This window comes from Gossypium hirsutum, chromosome D07 (genome assembly GCF_007990345.1).
Source record: "Gossypium hirsutum isolate 1008001.06 chromosome D07, Gossypium_hirsutum_v2.1, whole genome shotgun sequence".
Lineage (NCBI taxonomy): Eukaryota > Viridiplantae > Streptophyta > Magnoliopsida > Malvales > Malvaceae > Gossypium > Gossypium hirsutum.
The window spans coordinates 826,867-846,693 of NC_053443.1; the positions used below are offsets into that span (position 1 = coordinate 826,867).

At 33.7% G+C, this 19,827-nt stretch overlaps 1 protein-coding gene across 1 annotated transcript; it reads left to right on the top strand.

Moving 5' to 3' along the window:
* Positions 1-1,879: 1,879 nt before the first annotated feature.
* Positions 1,880-19,391, top strand: LOC107932958 (sugar transport protein 14). Its single transcript, XM_041097713.1, has 4 exons — positions 1,880-2,322; positions 3,191-3,513; positions 4,979-5,605; positions 18,885-19,391. The coding sequence occupies exons 1-4, from the start codon at positions 2,181-2,183 to the stop codon at positions 19,389-19,391; spliced, it is 1,599 nt and encodes a 532-aa protein (XP_040953647.1). The 5' UTR covers positions 1,880-2,180.
* Positions 19,392-19,827: the final 436 nt, after the last annotated feature.

A 19,827-nucleotide genomic window follows, 5' to 3' on the forward strand; every position in this document is an offset into this window, starting at 1 on the left:
GAGCCATCAAGGATCCTTTAAGTATATACAGCATAGAAAAATCTAACCATACCCTTCATTAGATAGATACCCGTATTGAACACTTACATTTGAGTTTAAGTAACATAGATTAAATGCGAATTTTGAAAAGATGGGTTGATAAATATAAATAAAGGGAAGCAAATGATTGTTGATACTTAATTGGGAAATCAATAGAGTAATGAATATAGACACAATAAATCATGCATTTCTTTATGAAGGTGAACATGGAGAGAACCCAAAGGAGAAACCCAAGAGTCAACTATGAAAAACTTTGGTCTCCATTAAAAACATATATATATAATATTATATTATATATGCATGCATGCATGCACATGTATATTATAGGAGCAATGCCATTTTGGTTATTATTAATGATGGAAGCATATGTGTCCCTTGGATTTGGATATATTCAATTTTTTTCTTAAAAAAAAAATCATGCATTTGAAAATATGTTAAAAGATTACATCTCAATACTCAATACCCATGCTTGAAAACAATCTTTTAAAACATCAAATGTATATGTACCAAAGTGGCCCAGATGATTTTCTCGAGCAAAGATTGTCAAATGTGTATTCAAGGCCATGGCAATGTATGTTTTTGGTGTTCGGGACCGTTGCCAAATCATTCTCAATGTTCAGAATGCAATTTTATGAGAGTTAAAATATAATTCATCATTATATTAACTTATATCTTTATGATTTTCAAAAGGATTAAACTTATAAATTAATAATAGAAAATATTTTTCAATATTTTATATTAATCGGTATAAAACAATTAATAGATGTGGAATGTTTCTGTCTTAAAAGCTGAAAGTTTTGGTTAAGAAATTTAAAGATCAAATTGATAAAATTTATAAATGTGAAGGGTTAAATTTATTAACTTATTTAGAATTAAAATTAAATTGATAGAATATGTAAATATTGAAGACTACATGTGTTACTAATTTAACCACATATTTATAATAACAAAAAAAATCCCATCAACTTCATCTCTATCAGAGCTGTCTGGATAAAATGACGAACACTTGAAACTATAAATTAGTTTTTTCCCCTTTATTTTTTCTGAAAAGATTTTGATTGACATTTATTTATTAAATTTAAAATTCTAAACCAATTGTTAAAGTGTATTTTGCTTTTTAAGGGTTAAATTGACTAAACATCTAAAATTATCATTTAGATTTTAAATTGCTCCCTAAATGTTAAATGTTTTAATTGAGTTCAAAATATCAACGTTATATTGATATGGTCTTTCGTTTCAACTTTGGCATCAAGTTGTAAATTAATTGTTAATTTAGATTTGACAGTGAGTATATTTAAAAATATAGAGATAAAATTATAAATATGTGTATATCTACTGTATGGATAGTTTAGATCTAACATGTTAAAAAATAGATAATATTAATAAAATTTATGACATTTAATTTTTTTAACATTCAGATCCAAACTATTCATGTAATAAACACAAAATTTTATCCATTGTCAAATTTAAATTGTCATCTAACAGCCCTCCCAAAGCCAAACTGATAGAAGGACCTGATTAATACAACACTGATATTTCAAGAACTCGATTAAAACAATTTGAAGTTCGAGAACCCATGACCCATTTAAAATTTAAGATATAGTTTGAGGACATCTTATTGAATTAACTCTTTTTTGATTAAAAAAATTATCAATCTAATTGCTTATTTGGTCAAGATTCTAATTTATAGGGTTGAATCCTAGTTTCTAAAAAAATATAATTTATGATCCAATAAAATAGCATTGGCTTAAGCAAAAATTAAGGATGGGGTTATCACATAACACCTAAAAAATTGCTTTAAATTTTGTAAGTAGGTATAAACGCATCACATCCATTATGATAAATACAACTTTTAATCCACTTTTCAATAATTTCTTTTATGAGACTTTCTGATAAAATTTTAAAACCTTAATTTGTTTAGTAGTTTTCTATGATCATATAGTCTTTATTTCTTTCCCATCATGGGTGCATATTTTTCATCAACTAAATGATAATCAAACATTAGTAGTTTCTTCATACAAAGCCTTGGGTTAATTTCGTTGAACCCCCCATTGTTTATACAACACTTTTTTTGGGCTAGTTTTTTTTTGTGTGTGCGCGCGCGCGCAAAAAAGAAAGCGGGGGTATTGAGAGAAAAAAAAATGGCTGGTGGGGGTTTTACTGATGATGGGAACTTAAAGAGAGCCCATCTCTACGAATACAACATTACTAGTTATTTTATATTTGCTTGCCTAGTTGCTGCCATGGGTGGTTCCCTTTTTGGTTATGATCTTGGTGTTTCAGGTGAGTTTTGAATTAGTGTTTTTGCTCTTGTTAGCTATGTAGGACCATTCCATCATAAAATTACGTGATTGATCTTGGTTTCATGTTTAAATTGTTACTTAAAAAGGTTTTTTTTTATTCAATTAAGTACTTAAATTTGGTCTCAATATTTAATTTGAAACCTAAACTTGTCTTTTTTTTGTTCAAATTGGTGCTTAAATTTAGCTCCATAGATCAAATTGGTTGAAATAGCTAAGTACTAACTTAGAGCAAAAAGCCAAGTTTGAATAAAAAAAATCCTTAGGTAACAATTTGAAGGTAAAAGTACCATAGAGGCCCTTATATTAGGAGTCAAATTGTATTTTTTCTTCTCTATTCAAAAAATGGGCCAGTTAGTCCTTGAACATTAGATCAAAGAGCAAACTTATCATTTTGTAAAAAATCCATTCATTTCTATTGTTAAAAATTGATCCATGTACGTTAGTATGAGGTACACGTGTAGCTGTCTGATTATTTCGTTAACCATGTCAGTTTTTAATAGTAAAAATGGATGAAATTTTTAATAGAAAGGATTATAGTTTGCTCTTTGATCTATTATAAAGGGACTAATTAACCCATGTTTTTGAGTAAAAAGGACAAAATACAATCTAACTTCTAGTGTAGGGGCTCCATTGTATTTTTACCGAAACTAAGTTCAAGTACCAAAATATATATTTATCCTAAAATTATCTATTACCCATTTTGGCCATTAGGTTCAAGCATTACGAGATGCTCTCACCTTGTGAATTCCCCCATAAATCATTTAAGCATTACAAGATGTTCTCACTCTGTGAGTTATACCATCATTTTTCATGAGACTTGTTTGCCATATGGATTTGGTTGCATGTAGGTGGGGTGACATCCATGGATGATTTCTTGAAGGAATTTTTCCCAAAGATATACAGGAGGAAACAAGACAGCCTAACAGAGACAGATTATTGTAAATATGACAACCAGTTGCTCACATTGTTCACATCATCACTGTACTTTGCTGGTCTCATTTCAACATTCGGGGCTTCCTATGTGACAAGGATCTGTGGTCGTAAAGGCAGCATACTTGTAGGTGGTATCAGCTTCTTCTTTGGTGGTGTCATTAATGCAGCTTCAGTGAACATCCTAATGCTAATCATAGGTCGCATACTCCTTGGTGCAGGCATTGGTTTCGGCAATCAAGTGAGAAACCATAGCTCCCTTTTAACATGAAAATAAGATCCATAACCATAGTCTATAGTTGGTAAAAGTACTATGGAAGCTCTTGTACTAAAAATTAGATTGCATTTTGCCTCTTTACTAAAAAAAATGGGTAAATTAGTTCTTGTATATTAGATCAAAGAGCAAATTAGTCATTTCTGTTAAAAATTTCATCCATTTTTACTATTAAAAACTGACATGGGCGATAAAATAACCAGATAGTTACACTTCACGTTGATGTGCAAGGACCAATTTTTAATAGTAGAAATGGATAGGATTTTTAATAGAAGGATCAATTTACTCTTTGATCTAATATACATGTACTAATTTGCCATTTTTGAGTAGAGAGGGCAAAATGCAATCTGACTTCTAGTATAAGGACCTCCATGGTACTTTTACCTCTGTAGCTTAGTTTTTTGCTGTGTAAAATAATTTATTTAATTGAAACTGGATGAATCGACCTGACCTGACCAGTTCGACTATCGGTCTGATTCCAAAAACATTGATAAAATGATATTATTTTCCTCACTTATCTAAACTTTTATTATTTAAACATGTGATTTCTTTTTACATTTCAATCCCTTATAATACTTTTTTTCAAGCTTTGCTTTTAGTAGTCTAAAAGCACTCTTTGATAGAAAAAAAAGTAAAAAGTATTTAGGAGGTCCTTGTATTATAAGGACTGGATTAAATTAGTTTCTATATTATTAAAAAGAATCAAATAAGTCCAAAATGGAATAGAGTTAACATTTACTATCTAAAAAATGTCTTGAAAATATATATTTTTCAATTTTAGTTCAATTTCAAACAAAAGATTACATTTATAGAACTGTAATTTTTTAAAAAAATTTAAATTTGTTAACCAGTAAATGTTAAATTTATTCTAATTTGACCTTATTTGATTCTTTTTAATTGTACAAGAACTAAATTGATCCATTTAATTATAGAAGAACTAATTTGATTAAATCCTTATAATTGAGGGACCTTTTAGGTACATTCACCCAAAAACAACTCTTTCAAGCATTTACTCTCGAGGAAGAACTCAAGTTTAAACCTGAGAGACAACAATGCTGGGAAGAGTAGCCACAAACCCAAGGAGAGCACCAATTGAGACAGGGGTTCGATAAAATTTCTCTTTTAGTCCTTTAAATTTATGAAGTTAACAGTTAATTAAATGGTAGAAATATACTTTACCCTCTTCTCCCTCATAAATTTTTTTTAGCTTAGTCGGTACATAAACCTAGAAATAATTTATCTTTTATGTACTGTAAACTGGATATGAAAGATGCCTTATCATACCAAAAAAAATTGCCACTCAAAACACTTTAAAAAATGCTTGCTTTTATTTTTTCGACTGTAACAACAATACTAAACTATCTCTGAACTTTTTATTTTTTTTACAATTGCTAAACAAATCCTACTATTTTGTTTATGTTAATGAAAACAGGCAGTACCATTATACCTATCAGAAATCTCACCAGCAAAACACCGAGGAGCAATAAACCAACTCTTCCAATTAACAACCTGTCTAGGCATCCTAATAGCCAATGCCATTAACTACGCTACAGAACAACTCCATCGATGGGGATGGAGATTATCATTAGGTTCCACATTCCCAGCAACACTCATGTTCTTAGGTGGCTTAATCCTCCCAGAGACACCCAACAGCTTAGTCGAACAAGGCAAGCTTGAAGAAGCTAAAAAAGTGTTGATCAAAGTGAGAGGAACACCCAATATCGATGCCGAATTTGCCGATTTAGTTGAAGCTAGTGATGCAGCTAGGGCTATAAAACATCCATTTAGGAACCTTTTGTTAAAGAAGAATCGTCCACAGTTAGTGATTGGAGCTTTGGCTATACCTGCTTTTCAACAACTTACGGGGATGAACTCAATTTTGTTTTATGCACCGGTGTTTTTTCAGACGTTGGGGTTTGGTTCGTCGGCGGCATTGTTTTCGTCGTTGATAACTAGTGGTGCTTTGGTTATTGCTGCTTCGATTTCAATGGGTTTAGTTGATAAATTTGGTCGTAGAGCTTTTATTCTTGAAGCTGGAACTGAGATGTTCATTTGCATGGTAAGTTCCTTTTTTATTTTTTTTTGGGTAAACTAACCCAATGTCACTTAGTAAGTTTACACTTTAGCCGCTTAACTTCAAAATTTTACAAAATAGTTGTAAAGACCCAAATTTAGCCCAACAGACTAAAACCCTAAGCCCAGCCCAAACCTAAACAATTTTCAGCAAAAAAAAAGAGAGGAGAAGAACCCTAGCCGCCGCCCCACCTTGGCCCGCCACTACCAGTTGTCTGCCACCAGCACACCCACTTGCCTCCACCACTCTATGCCTGCAAAAGAAGACAAAAAAGGACAGCAAAGAAAAACACCAAAAATGAAATTCTTTGTATTTTTCTTTGGATTTTGGGGTATATAAAAGCCCTATGGTCATTATATACATGAGGGGACGTTTTTTTGGAGATTTCAATGGAAGGGGGGATTTTTTATTTTTTTGCTATGAAAACAAAAGATTTTCTTTCAATATTAACAGATTCAATACAAGAACCATTCAAAAATATATATATTATCCGGGGCTCTAACACCAAATCGGAGAATCAAATCTAAAACCTAAGGTGACTCTTTCTTTTTTTTTTCTTTACTGTTTTGAGTTTATTTTCTACATAAAAATACTAAAAAATATAAAACATAAAAATATATGCATTATTAAGCAAAAAAAAGAAAAAAGAAAAAAAAATATTTTTTTACCTTTTCCGGCCACCGCGTGTGGTGGCCGGCGCCGGCGCCGGCGAGCCTTCGGTGGCCGTCCGGTGACCGGCCCCCCTGGCCGGATTTCCCTTTCCCCCTCCCTTCTCTCTCCCTTCTCTCTTCCCTCTCTCTCTTCTTTTTTTCTTTCCCTCTCCCAAATGAATTTTTTTGGCTATTTTAGGCCTTTATATAGCCCTCCAAAACGACGTCGTTTTGGGGGCTACACTTAAGCCTCAAAACGACGTCGTTTTGACCATTGCCCGACCCATCCGACCCGACCCGCTAGAGGATCCGCGTGTTTTCGTTTGAATGGGATATTTATGCGCGCAGTCCTTCCGCTTTTTCAAGGTTTTGCAATTAAGTCATTTTTCTTGTTTCCAATTTGGCCCCATAATTTCTCGCGCTTTTCGATTTAGTCCCCGCTAATGTGCTGTGTTTTAATGGAATGGAATAATTGTTGTTTCGGTCCCCCTATGTTTTGTGCGCGCTCAAATAAGCCCATTTCTCTTTATTTCCTTTCACATTTGCCCCACAACTTTGTTTTTAATTCAATTTTAGTCCTTTTTTTCGTTTATTTTTATATCTCTATTAAATATCCTTGTTATTTTTATATTATTAGTATTATTAGTATTACTATTATTATTATGTATTAGTATATATTTTTATTATGTACGTGTATACATATATATATATATATTTTCATATTTAATATTTTTATTTCATTTTTATTCTAATATTTTATTATAATTTATATATATACATGTACATATTCTTTATTTATTTTAAGTATATATTTTTATATTTCATATTTTCTACAGACATATATATACTTATATATTTACATATTTTAATTCATATACTTATAAATGTATGTACATACTTACGTTATTTTATTTTTATAATATATAGATTTATATTTTTTTGTCTTTATGTAATATATATACATACATGCGCATGTTATTTATATATATATAATTATGTTTTCATATTTTATAATTCTTGTACATACACATATATATATGTATAGACATACATATTTTCATTATATATATACCTACATAGTTTTTTTGTATTTTAAATCTTTTAAAATTCATACATGCATTTTTAAAACTTTTATAATTTTATTCATTTCTTTATTATTATTATTGTTTTACTTTATGTTTATCTATTTATTTATGTGTCCATTATTATTTTTTTTTAAAAATGTTTTAGTTTTTTTATTTTGTTTATTTACTTGTTATTGTATATAATTAATTTTTTATATATTTATTTTTGTTATCTTCGCTCGTATTATTTTACTCGCATTATCGTAATTGATATTCCGTCACATCAATTTTTACCCGAATTCGTAAAAAAGGAAAATTTTGGAAACAAAAGCAATACTCGATACTTGGGATCTTCGAGAGAATTGGGCCCTAACGTGCTGGGTTCTAATTTTCTGTTGAATCTAAATGCTCGAGAATGCTCTTTAATAAAAAAACATAAATAAAAACTCATTATCGGGATTTCAATATGTTGTGTCCTAACGCATTGGATATGACACGTGGTTTTCTCGATATGAGGATTTTTCGAAAGTAAAGGCAATATTCCGTATTTAGAAAATTCGAGAAAATCGTGCCCTAACTTACTGAGATTCGATTTTTCTCGTTGATTTTAAGTAATCGAATATCCTTTTAAAATTAAAATAAATGAGGTTTAAATAAAAAATAAAAGGAAAGCTTACTCTCAAAAAATACAAGGTGTCGTGTCCTAACTTACTGGATGTGACATCTTGTTAATTCGAGATAAGAAGGCAGTTTTCATTTTGACTTATCCAAGTAATTTAAAAAAAAAAAAATAACGCAATATAAAGAAAGACCTTATTTTTAAATTCTTTTCGAGTTTTTAATTTTCGACATAAAGACATTAAATAATCAACTAAGGTACCAATTTTGGGCGTGTCGAGGGCGCTAATCCTTCCTCGTGCGTAACCGACTCTCGAACCTTTTTTTCTGAATTTCGTAGACCAAAATCGTTGTTTTCATAAAATTAAATCATTTATTAAAAACAACCACTTTTTGAGGTGACCCGATCACACCTCATCAAAAAAAGGATTGGTGGCGACTCCCGTTTTCATTCTTTTTTCAAAATCCAAGTCGACCCCGTTTTCATCCAAAAAATGGTGTCAACAGCTTGGCGACTCCACTGGGGAATTTAAATAAGAGAGTCAAGCCACGAGTTGATTGTTTTTTGTCTTTGTGTCAAAAATTGAAAACTTGATTTAAAGATACGGTCCTTTTATTACATTTCATTTGCCTTTATTTTGGCTTTTATTATTTGTTTATAATTACTGCTTTGTTTAGAGTTTAGGTGTATATTTCTGCACATTCCATTGCATGACCGTTGGTCACACCTTCTAAGTGGGAGTGAGAAACTACGCCTTCGTGAGGTTTTCACCTCCGCATGGGATAGTGAATCGCTTCCGGGATACATCCGTACCTATGTCTTCGTGAGATTTTCATCTCCGCATGGCCATAGGGAAATGTATTCCCCTGAACTGAACTCAGTCCGTATGAGCCTATAATGGGTGAGGATCGAGGAATCTGCTGGTTCAGGTACCCTTACTTTAGAACTAAACCTCATGTAGTGAACCTTAGGAGCCCACCCTAGGTAGAACCACCTCGAACCCCTAGTATTCACCCAAATAGGTGTTCTATTTATTCTTGCTTGCTTTTGCTTTGTACTAACATGTTTTCTTTTTGTTATGATTGCATTGCATTTTCATCATAAAAAGAGGTGTTGATTCACGTTCGGTTGTTAAATAGAGAGCTTGTCATAAGGAAATGAGTTTCTTGATAAAGTGGATAATAATACGGTTGTCCGAATATGGTCCAAGAAAACATGATAAGAGAAGGATGGTAATTTAATGAAGGACTACACAACCATTGCTCCGTTGCCTGAGAATTAAAGATGACAAATATTATTTGAGAGCTGCTGAACTTTCTTAAAAGAGAAGCCAACGAGGATCACGAGATTGAGTGAGCAACGAGTCACGGCCCGAATCAAGTAAAACGGAGATAGAAGCGACGTCCCTTTTGAAGAATTCGTGAGACTTACCTTAACGTTCGATTGAAGAAGAGGATCGAAGGACTCCGCCTACGAGGGCAAAACTGTATATATCCATTTTATGTAAAGAGATTTGTTTTCTAGTAAAGTTGTTCTAATAGAATTGAATCAAGAATCAGCGTTTCTTTTTGCATTCATACATCTGCATTACATTTCATTGCACGTATCTCTTCATGCATCAACATTACATTTCATTGCATACAATAAATTTCCTAAAATCCAAAAGTACGTCGAGTTTAGAACTCTAGTACAAGACTAGATGGATTGGAATTCTTTGAATATATCGATGGTTCGAAAGGTGAAGATGTGTATGCCTTTGAAAAAGAACTAAAAATGAAAAAACCTATCTTGAATTTGTTTCTACATCCCTAGAGGCGTTTTAAACAACTGGACCGTGGAGGAGATTCTTGTAATTTCTAGGACCATTTCAGAGTAATATTTGGAACGCTCTTATTGTTCTAAGCCTGGGAGCAATAGAAAATCCTTTTGTGAAAAGGCACATGTCCACTATTCTTTATTTCAACGAAATGCATCTTTGTGTCTTGTTTTGGCAAATATTCTTTTGTTCCTTCCAATTCATTCATACTCATATCACCAGGTAATTACCCTTTGATTCGTTAGCTCTTTGAGACTTCCTTCGTCCCTAGAATAGGTCCCCAGATATCAATGATATGAGCGATACTGCTATTGACTCAGAACTTTCTTTCAAGCAAGATATGTGTCTAGAGGATCCTCAAGACTTCGAAGATGATCAAGACTGTAGTTTATCTCCTGATTTGTTAAGGATGGTAAGGCAAGTCAAAAAATAGATCCAACCTTACAAAAAAAAAATTCAGTGGGGAATTGTGAGCTTAGGAGAAGAGAAAAAGGTGAAGATTAGAGCCTGTATCACTGCAGAGACAAAGCGAGACGTCATTGAGTTACTCTAAGAATTCAAAGATGTTTTTAGACAAGTGGATGCTCTTGAGGTTAAGAAGATCTTGGACGAGGAACACGTGCTAATGGTTTTGCAATGGCCAAGCAAATCATGAGATTTGGGTACTGCTGGTCCACAATGGAAGGGGATTGCATCAGTTAAACCAAGAAATACCACAAGGGCCAAGTTTACAGAGACAAGACTTATGTGTTTCATTTATCTCTTCATGTTATGACTTTTCCATTAACTTTTTCTATGAGGGGCATGGATGTCATTGGGCCGACCTCGCCAAAAGCTTCTGGCGGTCATCAATTCATCTTTGTAGTCGTCGATTATTTCGTAAAGTGGGTAGAGGTTGTTTCATATGCCAATATCACAAAGCTGACAATCAGAAAATTTCTTGAAGAATCATATGTCAATATGGAATGCCAAAAATGCTCATATCAGACAATGCATTGAATTTGAACAACGGCACGACATCAGAAGTTTGCAGTCTATTAACACCATGCCGCCCAAAATGAACAGTTCAGTGGAGGCAAAAAAATAAAAATAAAAAAAATAAAAAGCAAAAAAACAAATAAACAAATAAAAGAAAAACCTCTATTGGAGCAACTCAGTTTTCACTAGTATATGGAATAGAGGTAGTTTTACCCATCAAAGTTGATATTTCTACCCTTCAAGTCTTGTTAGAGCTGAATCTGGATGAAGCAAATCCAAGCCCGATATAATCAGTTAAATTTGATTGAAGAGGAAAGATTCAAGGTTATCCGTCTTGGTCAAAAGTACCAAAAATAAAATACGCGAGCTCACCAAAAAAGTTCGCCCCAGAGAATTCCAAGAAGGAGACCTGATATCAAAGAATATTCTTGCCATACAAAAGGACTTCAGAAGAAAATAGATGCCGAACTGGAAAGGACCTTATGTGGAAGGCCTTATCTGAAAAAGCGTTGATATTGACAGGATGGATGGCAAGAACCTGCCTAATTTCGAGAATTCTGATTCAAGAAATAAATACTTCACTTGAAAAAACGAAAATAAAAATGAAAAAATGAAAAAAAAAAGAAAAAGAAAAAGGAGAGGCCAAGGTGAAAACCCGCAAAGGGCGCCTTGAGACCAAAGGATTTTGAATTGAAAACCCATGAATGGGCAGTTCAAATTTTGTTCAAAGGTGGGGCATGCGGTAGTCTTACCCTTTCTAAATTAATAAGAAGGAGAGATGCTACATCTTGGGGCATCAACAAAGCCTTCTAGGACTTCTAAACACATATCAAGTTCAAAAGGGTCCTTAAGAAGTTTGGGGCAGAGAAGCTCATGCTACGATATCTGGGGCACCTATTCCCATTTTATTCATTTTCTGTATTTTTGACAAAATACATCATCTTGATTAATTTATTCTCGTTTTGTATTCTAGCAACATTTGCTATCTTGATTAATTTGTTCATTTAGAGCTTTGCTCTCGGCAAATTTTCATCTTATCCATTGTGATAATCTTTTTCATCTTATACATCTCGTATCTCAGCAAAATTTGCTATCTTGATTGATTTGTTTGTTTATAGCTTTGCTCTCAACAAAATTTCATTTTGTCCATTTTGATAATCTTTTTCAAGCATTTTTCATTGAAATAACGATTAATGGACTGACAATACACACGCAGAAGGAGTTCTGCATATTACTCTGAAAGTTTCTAAATAATACGAGGACCTGAAACAGGACTATTGTTTAGAACTAACCAAACCTAAGGGTTGGAAACATTTGAGAAATGATAGTCTAAATAGCGTCTATTTCTTTGGGTTTTCTGTCAAACTGGCTGAACAAGAAGGCATCAGTGATAGAACCTTGATGAACAATGAGGAATGATAACCTAAGCATTAAGGAATCATTTTCATGACATTCTGCATTCATTCAAATACCATTCACACCTGTCTAGTTAGGAGCATTTGATTCATTTTGATCATGCCATCCTAATCATTAGGCATAATTAGGTTCATTATACAGGTCATGTTCCCTAGAGGACAGATCAGTAAAAATTGAAGATAAACCTTGCCTCTCTCGGTCGTAGCAGAGCTAGTTGAAGCTATCAGATCTTGCCTTCCTGCATTGACAACGAAGCAGATCGAAGACAAACCTTGCCTCTCTCGGTCGTAGCAGAGCTAGTTGAAGCTATCAGATCTTGCCTTCCTGCATTGACAGCGAAGCAGATCGAAGAAAAACCTTGCCACTCTCGTTTGTAGTAGAGCTGGTTGAAGATAGCAGATCTTGCCTTCCTGCATTGACAGTGAAGCAGATCGAAGACAAACCTTGCCACTCTCGTTTGTAGTAGAGCTGGTTGAAGATAGCAGATCTTGCCTTCCTGCACTGACAGCGAAGCAGATCGAAGACAAACCTTGCCTCTCTCGTTTGTAGCAGAGCTGGTTGAAGATATCAGATCTTGCTTTTCTGTATTTGGCAGCGAAGCAGATCAAAGATGGCAGATTTTACTTCCATGTGACCACATTGGAGTACATTGAAGCCGATAACTCTATCTCCCTGTATCTGGCAGTGGAATAGATTGAAGATTGTAGATCTTGCCTTCCTGTATTTGGCAGCGAAGCAGATCAAAGATGGCAGATTTTACCTCCCTGACCACAGTGGAGTACATTGAAGCCGATAATTCTATCTCCCTGAGATTACAGCGGAGCAGATCAAAGATAGTAATCCTATCTCCCTGAGATTATAGTGGAGCGGATTAAAATAAAGGATCTTATCTCTCTGAAGTTACAGCAGAGTAGATCGTATCAGGTCTTATCACCCTGAGGTTACAGTGGAACAGACCAAAGAATTTCAGATCCTATCTCCCTGAGATTACAGTGGAGCGGATTAAAATAAAGGATCTTATCTCTCTGAAGTTACAGCAGAGTAGATCGCATCAGGTCTTATCACCCTGAGGTTACAGGGGAGTAGACCGAAGAATTTCAGATCTTATCTCCCTGAGGTTACAGTGGAGCAGATTGAAGCCAGAGATCTTATCTCTCTGAGATTACAGCGGAGTAGATTGAAGCTAGTAATCCTATCTCTCTGAAGTTACAGTGGAGCGGATTAAAATAAAGGATCTTATCTCTCTGAAGTTACAGTAGAGTAGATCACATCAGATTGAAGTCAGAGATCTTATCTCCCTGAGGTTACAGTGGAGCAGATTGAAGCCAGAGATCTTATCTCTCTGAGATTACAGCGGAGTAGATTGAAGCTAGTAATCCTATCTCTCTGAAGTTACAGTGGAGCGGATTAAAATAAAGGATCTTATCTCTCTGAAGTTACAGTAGAGTAGATCACATCAGATTGAAGTCAGAGATCTTATCTCCCTGAGGTTACAGTGGAGCAGATTGAAGCCAGAGATCTTATCTCTCTGAGATTACAGCGGAGTAGATTGAAGCTAGTAATCCTATCTCTCTGAAGTTACAGTGGAGCTGATTAAAATAAATGATCTTATCTCTCTGAAGTTACAGTAGAGTAGATCACATCAGATTGAAGCCGATAACTCTATCTCCCTGTATTTGGCAGTGGAACAGATTGAAGATTGCAGATCTTGCCTTCCTGTATTTGGCAGCGAAGCAGATCGATGATGGCAGATTTTACCTCCCTGTGACGACAGTGGAGTAGATTGAAGCCGATAACTCTATCTCCCTGTATTTGACAGTGGAATATATCGAAGATTACAGTCTTATCTCCCTAAGCAATAGTGGAGCAGATCGCATCAAGTCTTATCTCCCTAAGTAGTTAGTGGAGCAGATCACATCAAGTCTTATCTCCCTAAGTAGTAGTGGAGCAGACTAAAAACACAAATCTCATCCCCATGGAGTCGTAGCAAAGTATATTGAAGCTACAAGGCGTATCTGAACTTGAAGTAGAGTGGATCGAAGCAACAAGATGTAGCAGGCTGGAATAAGGCTACTTGAAGAAGAGAAGCACCCAAAGAAGTCAAGCCTCGGTGAGACCAGGCAAATTTGGTCTTTTTTAGTCTTTGCTCTGTTCTTGTTACACAAAAACGAGCAAAGAGGGGCAGCTGTAAAGACCCAAATTTAGCCCAACAGACTAAAACCCTAAGCCCAGCCCAAACCTAAACAATTTTCAGCAAAAAAAAAAAGAGGAGAAGAACCCTAGCCGCCGCCCCACCTTGGCCCGCCACTACCAGTTGTCTGCCACCAGCACACCCACTTGCCTCCACCACTCTATGCCTGCAAAAGAAGACAAAAAAGGACAGCAAAGAAAAACACCAAAAATGAAATTCTTTGTATTTTTCTTTGGATTTTGGGGTATATAAAAGCCCTATGGTCATTATATACATGAGGGGACGTTTTTTTGGAGATTTCAATGGAAGGGGGGATTTTTTATTTTTTGCTATGAAAACAAAAAATTTTCTTTCAATATTAACAGATTCAATACAAGAACCATTCGAAAATATATATACTATCCGGGGCTCTAACACCAAATCAGAGAATCAAATCTAAAACCTAAGGTGACTCTTTCTTTTTTTTTCTTTACTGTTTTGAGTTTATTTTCTACATAAAAATACTAAAAAATATAAAACATAAAAATATATGCATTATTAAGCAAAAAAAAAAGAAAAAAGAAAAAAAATATTTTTTTACCTTTTCCGGCCACCGCGTGTGGTGGCCGGCGCCGGCGCCGGCGAGCCTCCGGTGGCCGTCCGGTGACCGGCCCCCCTGGCCGGATTTCCCTTTCCCCTCCCTTCTCTCTCCCTTCTCTCTTCCCTCTCTCTCTTCTTTTTTTTCTTTCCCTCTCCCAAATGATTTTTTTTGGCTATTTTAGGCCTTTATATAGCCCTCCAAAACGACGTCGTTTTGGGGGCTACACTTAAGCCTCAAAACGACGTCGTTTTGACCATTGCCCGACCCATCCGACCCGACCCGCTAGAGGATCCGCGTGTTTTCGTTTGAATGGGATATTTATGCGCGCAGTCCTTCCGCTTTTTCAAGGTTTTGCAATTAAGTCATTTTTCTTGTTTCCAATTTGGCCCCATAATTTCTCGCGCTTTTCGATTTAGTCCCCGCTAATGTGCTGTGTTTTAATGGAATGGAATAATTGTTGTTTCGGTCCCCCTATGTTTTGTGCGCGCTCAAATAAGCCCATTTCTCTTTATTTCCTTTCACATTTGCCCCACAACTTTGTTTTTAATTCAATTTTAGTCCTTTTTTTCGTTTATTTTTATATCTCTATTAAATATCCTTGTTATTTTTATATTATTAGTATTATTAGTATTACTATTATTATTATTATGTATTAGTATATATTTTTATTATGTACGTGTATACATATATATATATATTTTCATATTTAATATTTTTATTTCATTTTTATTCTAATATTTTATTATAATTTATATATATACATGTACATATTCTTTATTTATTTTAAGTATATATTTTTATATTTCATATTTTCTACAGGCATATATATACTTATATATTTACATATTTTAATTCATATACTTATAAATGTATGTACATACTTACGTTATTTTATTTTTATAATATATAGATTTATATTTTTTTGTCTTTATGTAATATATATACATACATGCGCATGTTATTTATATATATATAATTATGTTTTCATATTTTATAATTCTTGTACATACACATATATATATATGTATAGACATACATATTTTCATTATATATATACCTACATAGTTTTTTTGTATTTTAAATCTTTTAAAATTCATACATGCATTTTTAAAACTTTTATAATTTTATTCATTTCTTTATTATTATTATTGTTTTACTTTATGTTTATCTATTTATTTATGTGTCCATTTTTTTTAAATGTTTTAGTTTTTTTTATTTTGTTTATTTACTTGTTATTGTATATAATTGATTTTTATATATTTATTTTTGTTATCTTCGCTCGTATTATTTTTACTCGCATTATCGTAATTGATATTCCGTCACATCAATTTTTACCCGAATTCGTAAAAAAGGAAAATTTTGGAAACAAAAGCAATACTCGATACTTGGGATCTTCGAGAGAATTGGGCCCTAACATGCTGGGTTCTAATTTTCTGTTGAATCTAAATGCTCGAGAATGCTCTTTAATAAAAAAACATAAACAAAAACTCATTATCGGGATTTCAATATGTTGTGTCCTAACGCATTGGATATGACACGTGGTTTTCTCGATATGAGGATTTTTCGAAAGTAAAGGCAATATTCCGTATTTAGAAAATTCGAGAAAATCGTGCCCTAACTTACTGAGATTCGATTTTTCTCGTTGATTTTAAGTAATCGAATATCCTTTTAAAATTAAAATAAATGAGGTTTAAATAAAAAATAAAAGGAAAGCTTACTCTCAAAAAATACAAGGTGTCGTGTCCTAACTTACTGGATGTGACATCTTGTTAATTCGAGATAAGAAGGCATTTTTCATTTTGACTTATCCAAGTAATTTAAAAAAAAAAAATAACGCAATATAAAGAAGGACCTTATTTTTAAATTCTTTTCGAGTTTTTAATTTTCGACATAAAGACATTAAATAATCAACTAAGGTACCAATTTTGGGCGTGTCGAGGGCGCTAATCCTTCCTCGTGCGTAACCGACTCTCGAACCTTTTTTTCTGAATTTCGTAGACCAAAATCGTTGTTTTCATAAAATTAAATCATTTATTAAAAACAACCACTTTTTGAGGTGACCCGATCACACCTCATCAAAAAAAGGATTGGTGGCGACTCCCGTTTTCATTCTTTTTTCAAAATCCAAGTCGACCCCGTTTTCATCCAAAAAATGGTGTCAACAATAGTCACTAAATTATTCAAAAGTTCTCATTTAAACCACTAAACTGTTAAAATCCTTGTTATATGGCCTTCTTTGTTCACATCGTCTACACCAATCGAAAGCTCCCATTCCCCTTCCTTTTTACAATTTAGTTTTTTTTGTTATAAAACAACTTTGAACGTTAGAATCTACATACCAAAATCTAAACAACTTTCTTCTTCGATTTCTGACATTGATCGTCAAATTGACCTGGATCTAAAGTATGTTCTTCTACTCATCAATGGGTACTAATCCAATGTATCAATCGTCAAATTGTCACTTCAAACTTGCTAGATGGACTTAAAAAAAAAACTTAGCAATCTAGTTACTTGAATACAAACTTTCAAATAATTCATGAACTTAGCAACTTTCCCATTTTAGTTCATAAACTTAGATTCCATCCACATTAGTCTCGGGGACCTTAACTTGGATCTAGAGGTGCTCATGGGCCGGGCCGGGCCGGGTTCGGGCCAGGCCCATAAAAATTTCATCCCAGGTCCTAGGCCTGGGCCCGGCCCGAAATATGGGCCTAAAATTTTGTCCAGGCCGGCCCAGGAAAAAATCATAAGCCCGGGCCCGGCCCGACCCATTTTTTAAATAAATACCAAAAATTTATTTAAAAATTAAAAAAAGTATTTTAAAAATATTTTAAAATTAAAAAAATTTTAAAAAGTATTTTAAAAATTATTTTAAAATTTAAAAAAAATTAAAAAATAAATATATTTATTATATCGGGCCAGGCCGGGATGAGCCCCGGGCCAAAAAAGTGGTGCCCGAGGCCCGGCCCGTTTTCTAAACGGGCCTCTTTTTTTGCCCAAGCCCATATTTCGGGCCTATATTTTTACCCAAACCTCCCATATTTCGGGCGGGCCGTCGGGCCGGGCCGCCCGGCCCATGAGCACCTCTACTTGGATCCCAAGTTCAAAGAATAAAAAGGTTGCTTTATCCCAATATATATAAGTACTAAATTTCAAATCAAATATAGTACATTGGATTAAAACCAAAATTTGGCCAGTAATTTGCTATCATCCTTCTTAATGTATAAGATAAATTAAACTAAATTATTAGTAAGTCTACGTTTTGGTCATTCAAACTCCAAAAAGTTACAAAATAGTCATTAAACTATTCAAAAAAAATTATTTATGTCATTGGTCCATTAAGTTTTTTAAAAAAAAGTCCAACTAGCGAGCTCCAAGCTACAATTTGACAATCGGTACAGTATACCAGTACCCATTGGCGAGTAGAAAAACATACCTTAGATCCAAGTCACTTTGACGGTCAATATCGGAGATCGGAGAAGAAAGCTATTTGAATTTTGGTTCGTCAATTCGTGATATTCAAAACAGTTTCATTAAAAAACTGAACTGCGCAGATGAAAAGGAGAAAAAGAGTTTTTTCGACTGGTGTAGATTGTGCGAATGAAGAAAGCCATACATCACTGATTTTAACAATCTGGTAACTTAAATGAAAATTTTCGAATAGTTTAGTAACTAATACATAAACTTATTAATAGTTTAGTGACATTGAGTGTAGTTTACCCTAATGTATGTCCGATGATAAAAATATATATATCCAGGGCCGAAGACAGAAGGGGGCTTCTAGTTGCCTTGGCCCCCCAAAATGATAGATTTATCATTTAATCCCTTAAATTTTTATGAAATTACATATTAGTATTCTGACAAAATTATATTTTGGTCCCCAATAATTTATGATTCATCTCTAGCTATCCTTAAAACAATTTTTTGGGCTCGTCCCTGTACATATCCAGATTGCAGTGGCCATAACACTAGCTCTCAAATTCGGAGAAGGTGAACCCTTACCGGTCGGCGTCGGTTGGTTTCTCGTCTGTGTCCTTTTCTTATTCGTATTAGCATACGGCCGATCATGGGGTCCATTAGGTTGGCTAGTACCGAGTGAGATTTTCCCATTAGAAACAAGATCAGCAGGTCAAAGCATGGTGGTGTGTACGAACCTCCTCTTCACAGCATTAATAGCACAATGCTTCTTGGTTTCTCTTTGCCATTTAAAATATGGGATCTTCTTGTTGTTTGCTGGCTTAATTTTCATAATGACTGCCTTCATTTACTTTTTATTGCCTGAAACTAAACAAGTTCCCATTGAAGAAGTTTATTTGCTGTGGAAAGATCATTGTTTTGGAAAAGGTATGTTCAAGATCATGATCGATATGGGTCGGACAGGCCATGAAGAAAAGCAAAAATTGTATGGGTTAAAAAGGGAAAAAAAGTGTAAAACGGCGTCGTCTCCTGTTCTTTGATTTTTTTCAAAGATGATGATTTTTTAGTTAATTATTTGGTCTAATTTGTTTAGAGTTTTCATGTAATTGCAAATGGAAAATGATGAAATAGAAATTACTTAGATTTGGTATGTGGTAGTGATGGTTAAAAGTTGTACGTTTTGGTATTTGAAATTTATGGTGATAATTTTTTAGAATTTAATTTAAGTTTTTATAGTTGATTTGATAAAAATTTATAATTAACTAATAATATTAGCAATTAACTTTCATTAAATTAACTCTTAAAGATAAAAAAATATCACAGTCGTCATATTGTATTTAACAAATTAAATATAAAATTAGATAAATTCACAACTAACACTGTCTGTTTGATTGGCAGTAAAATGTTTTCCGTAAAATGATTTCTGGAAAATGTTTTACTTTTCTGTAAAATGACTTACTGGAAAATATTTTCTGG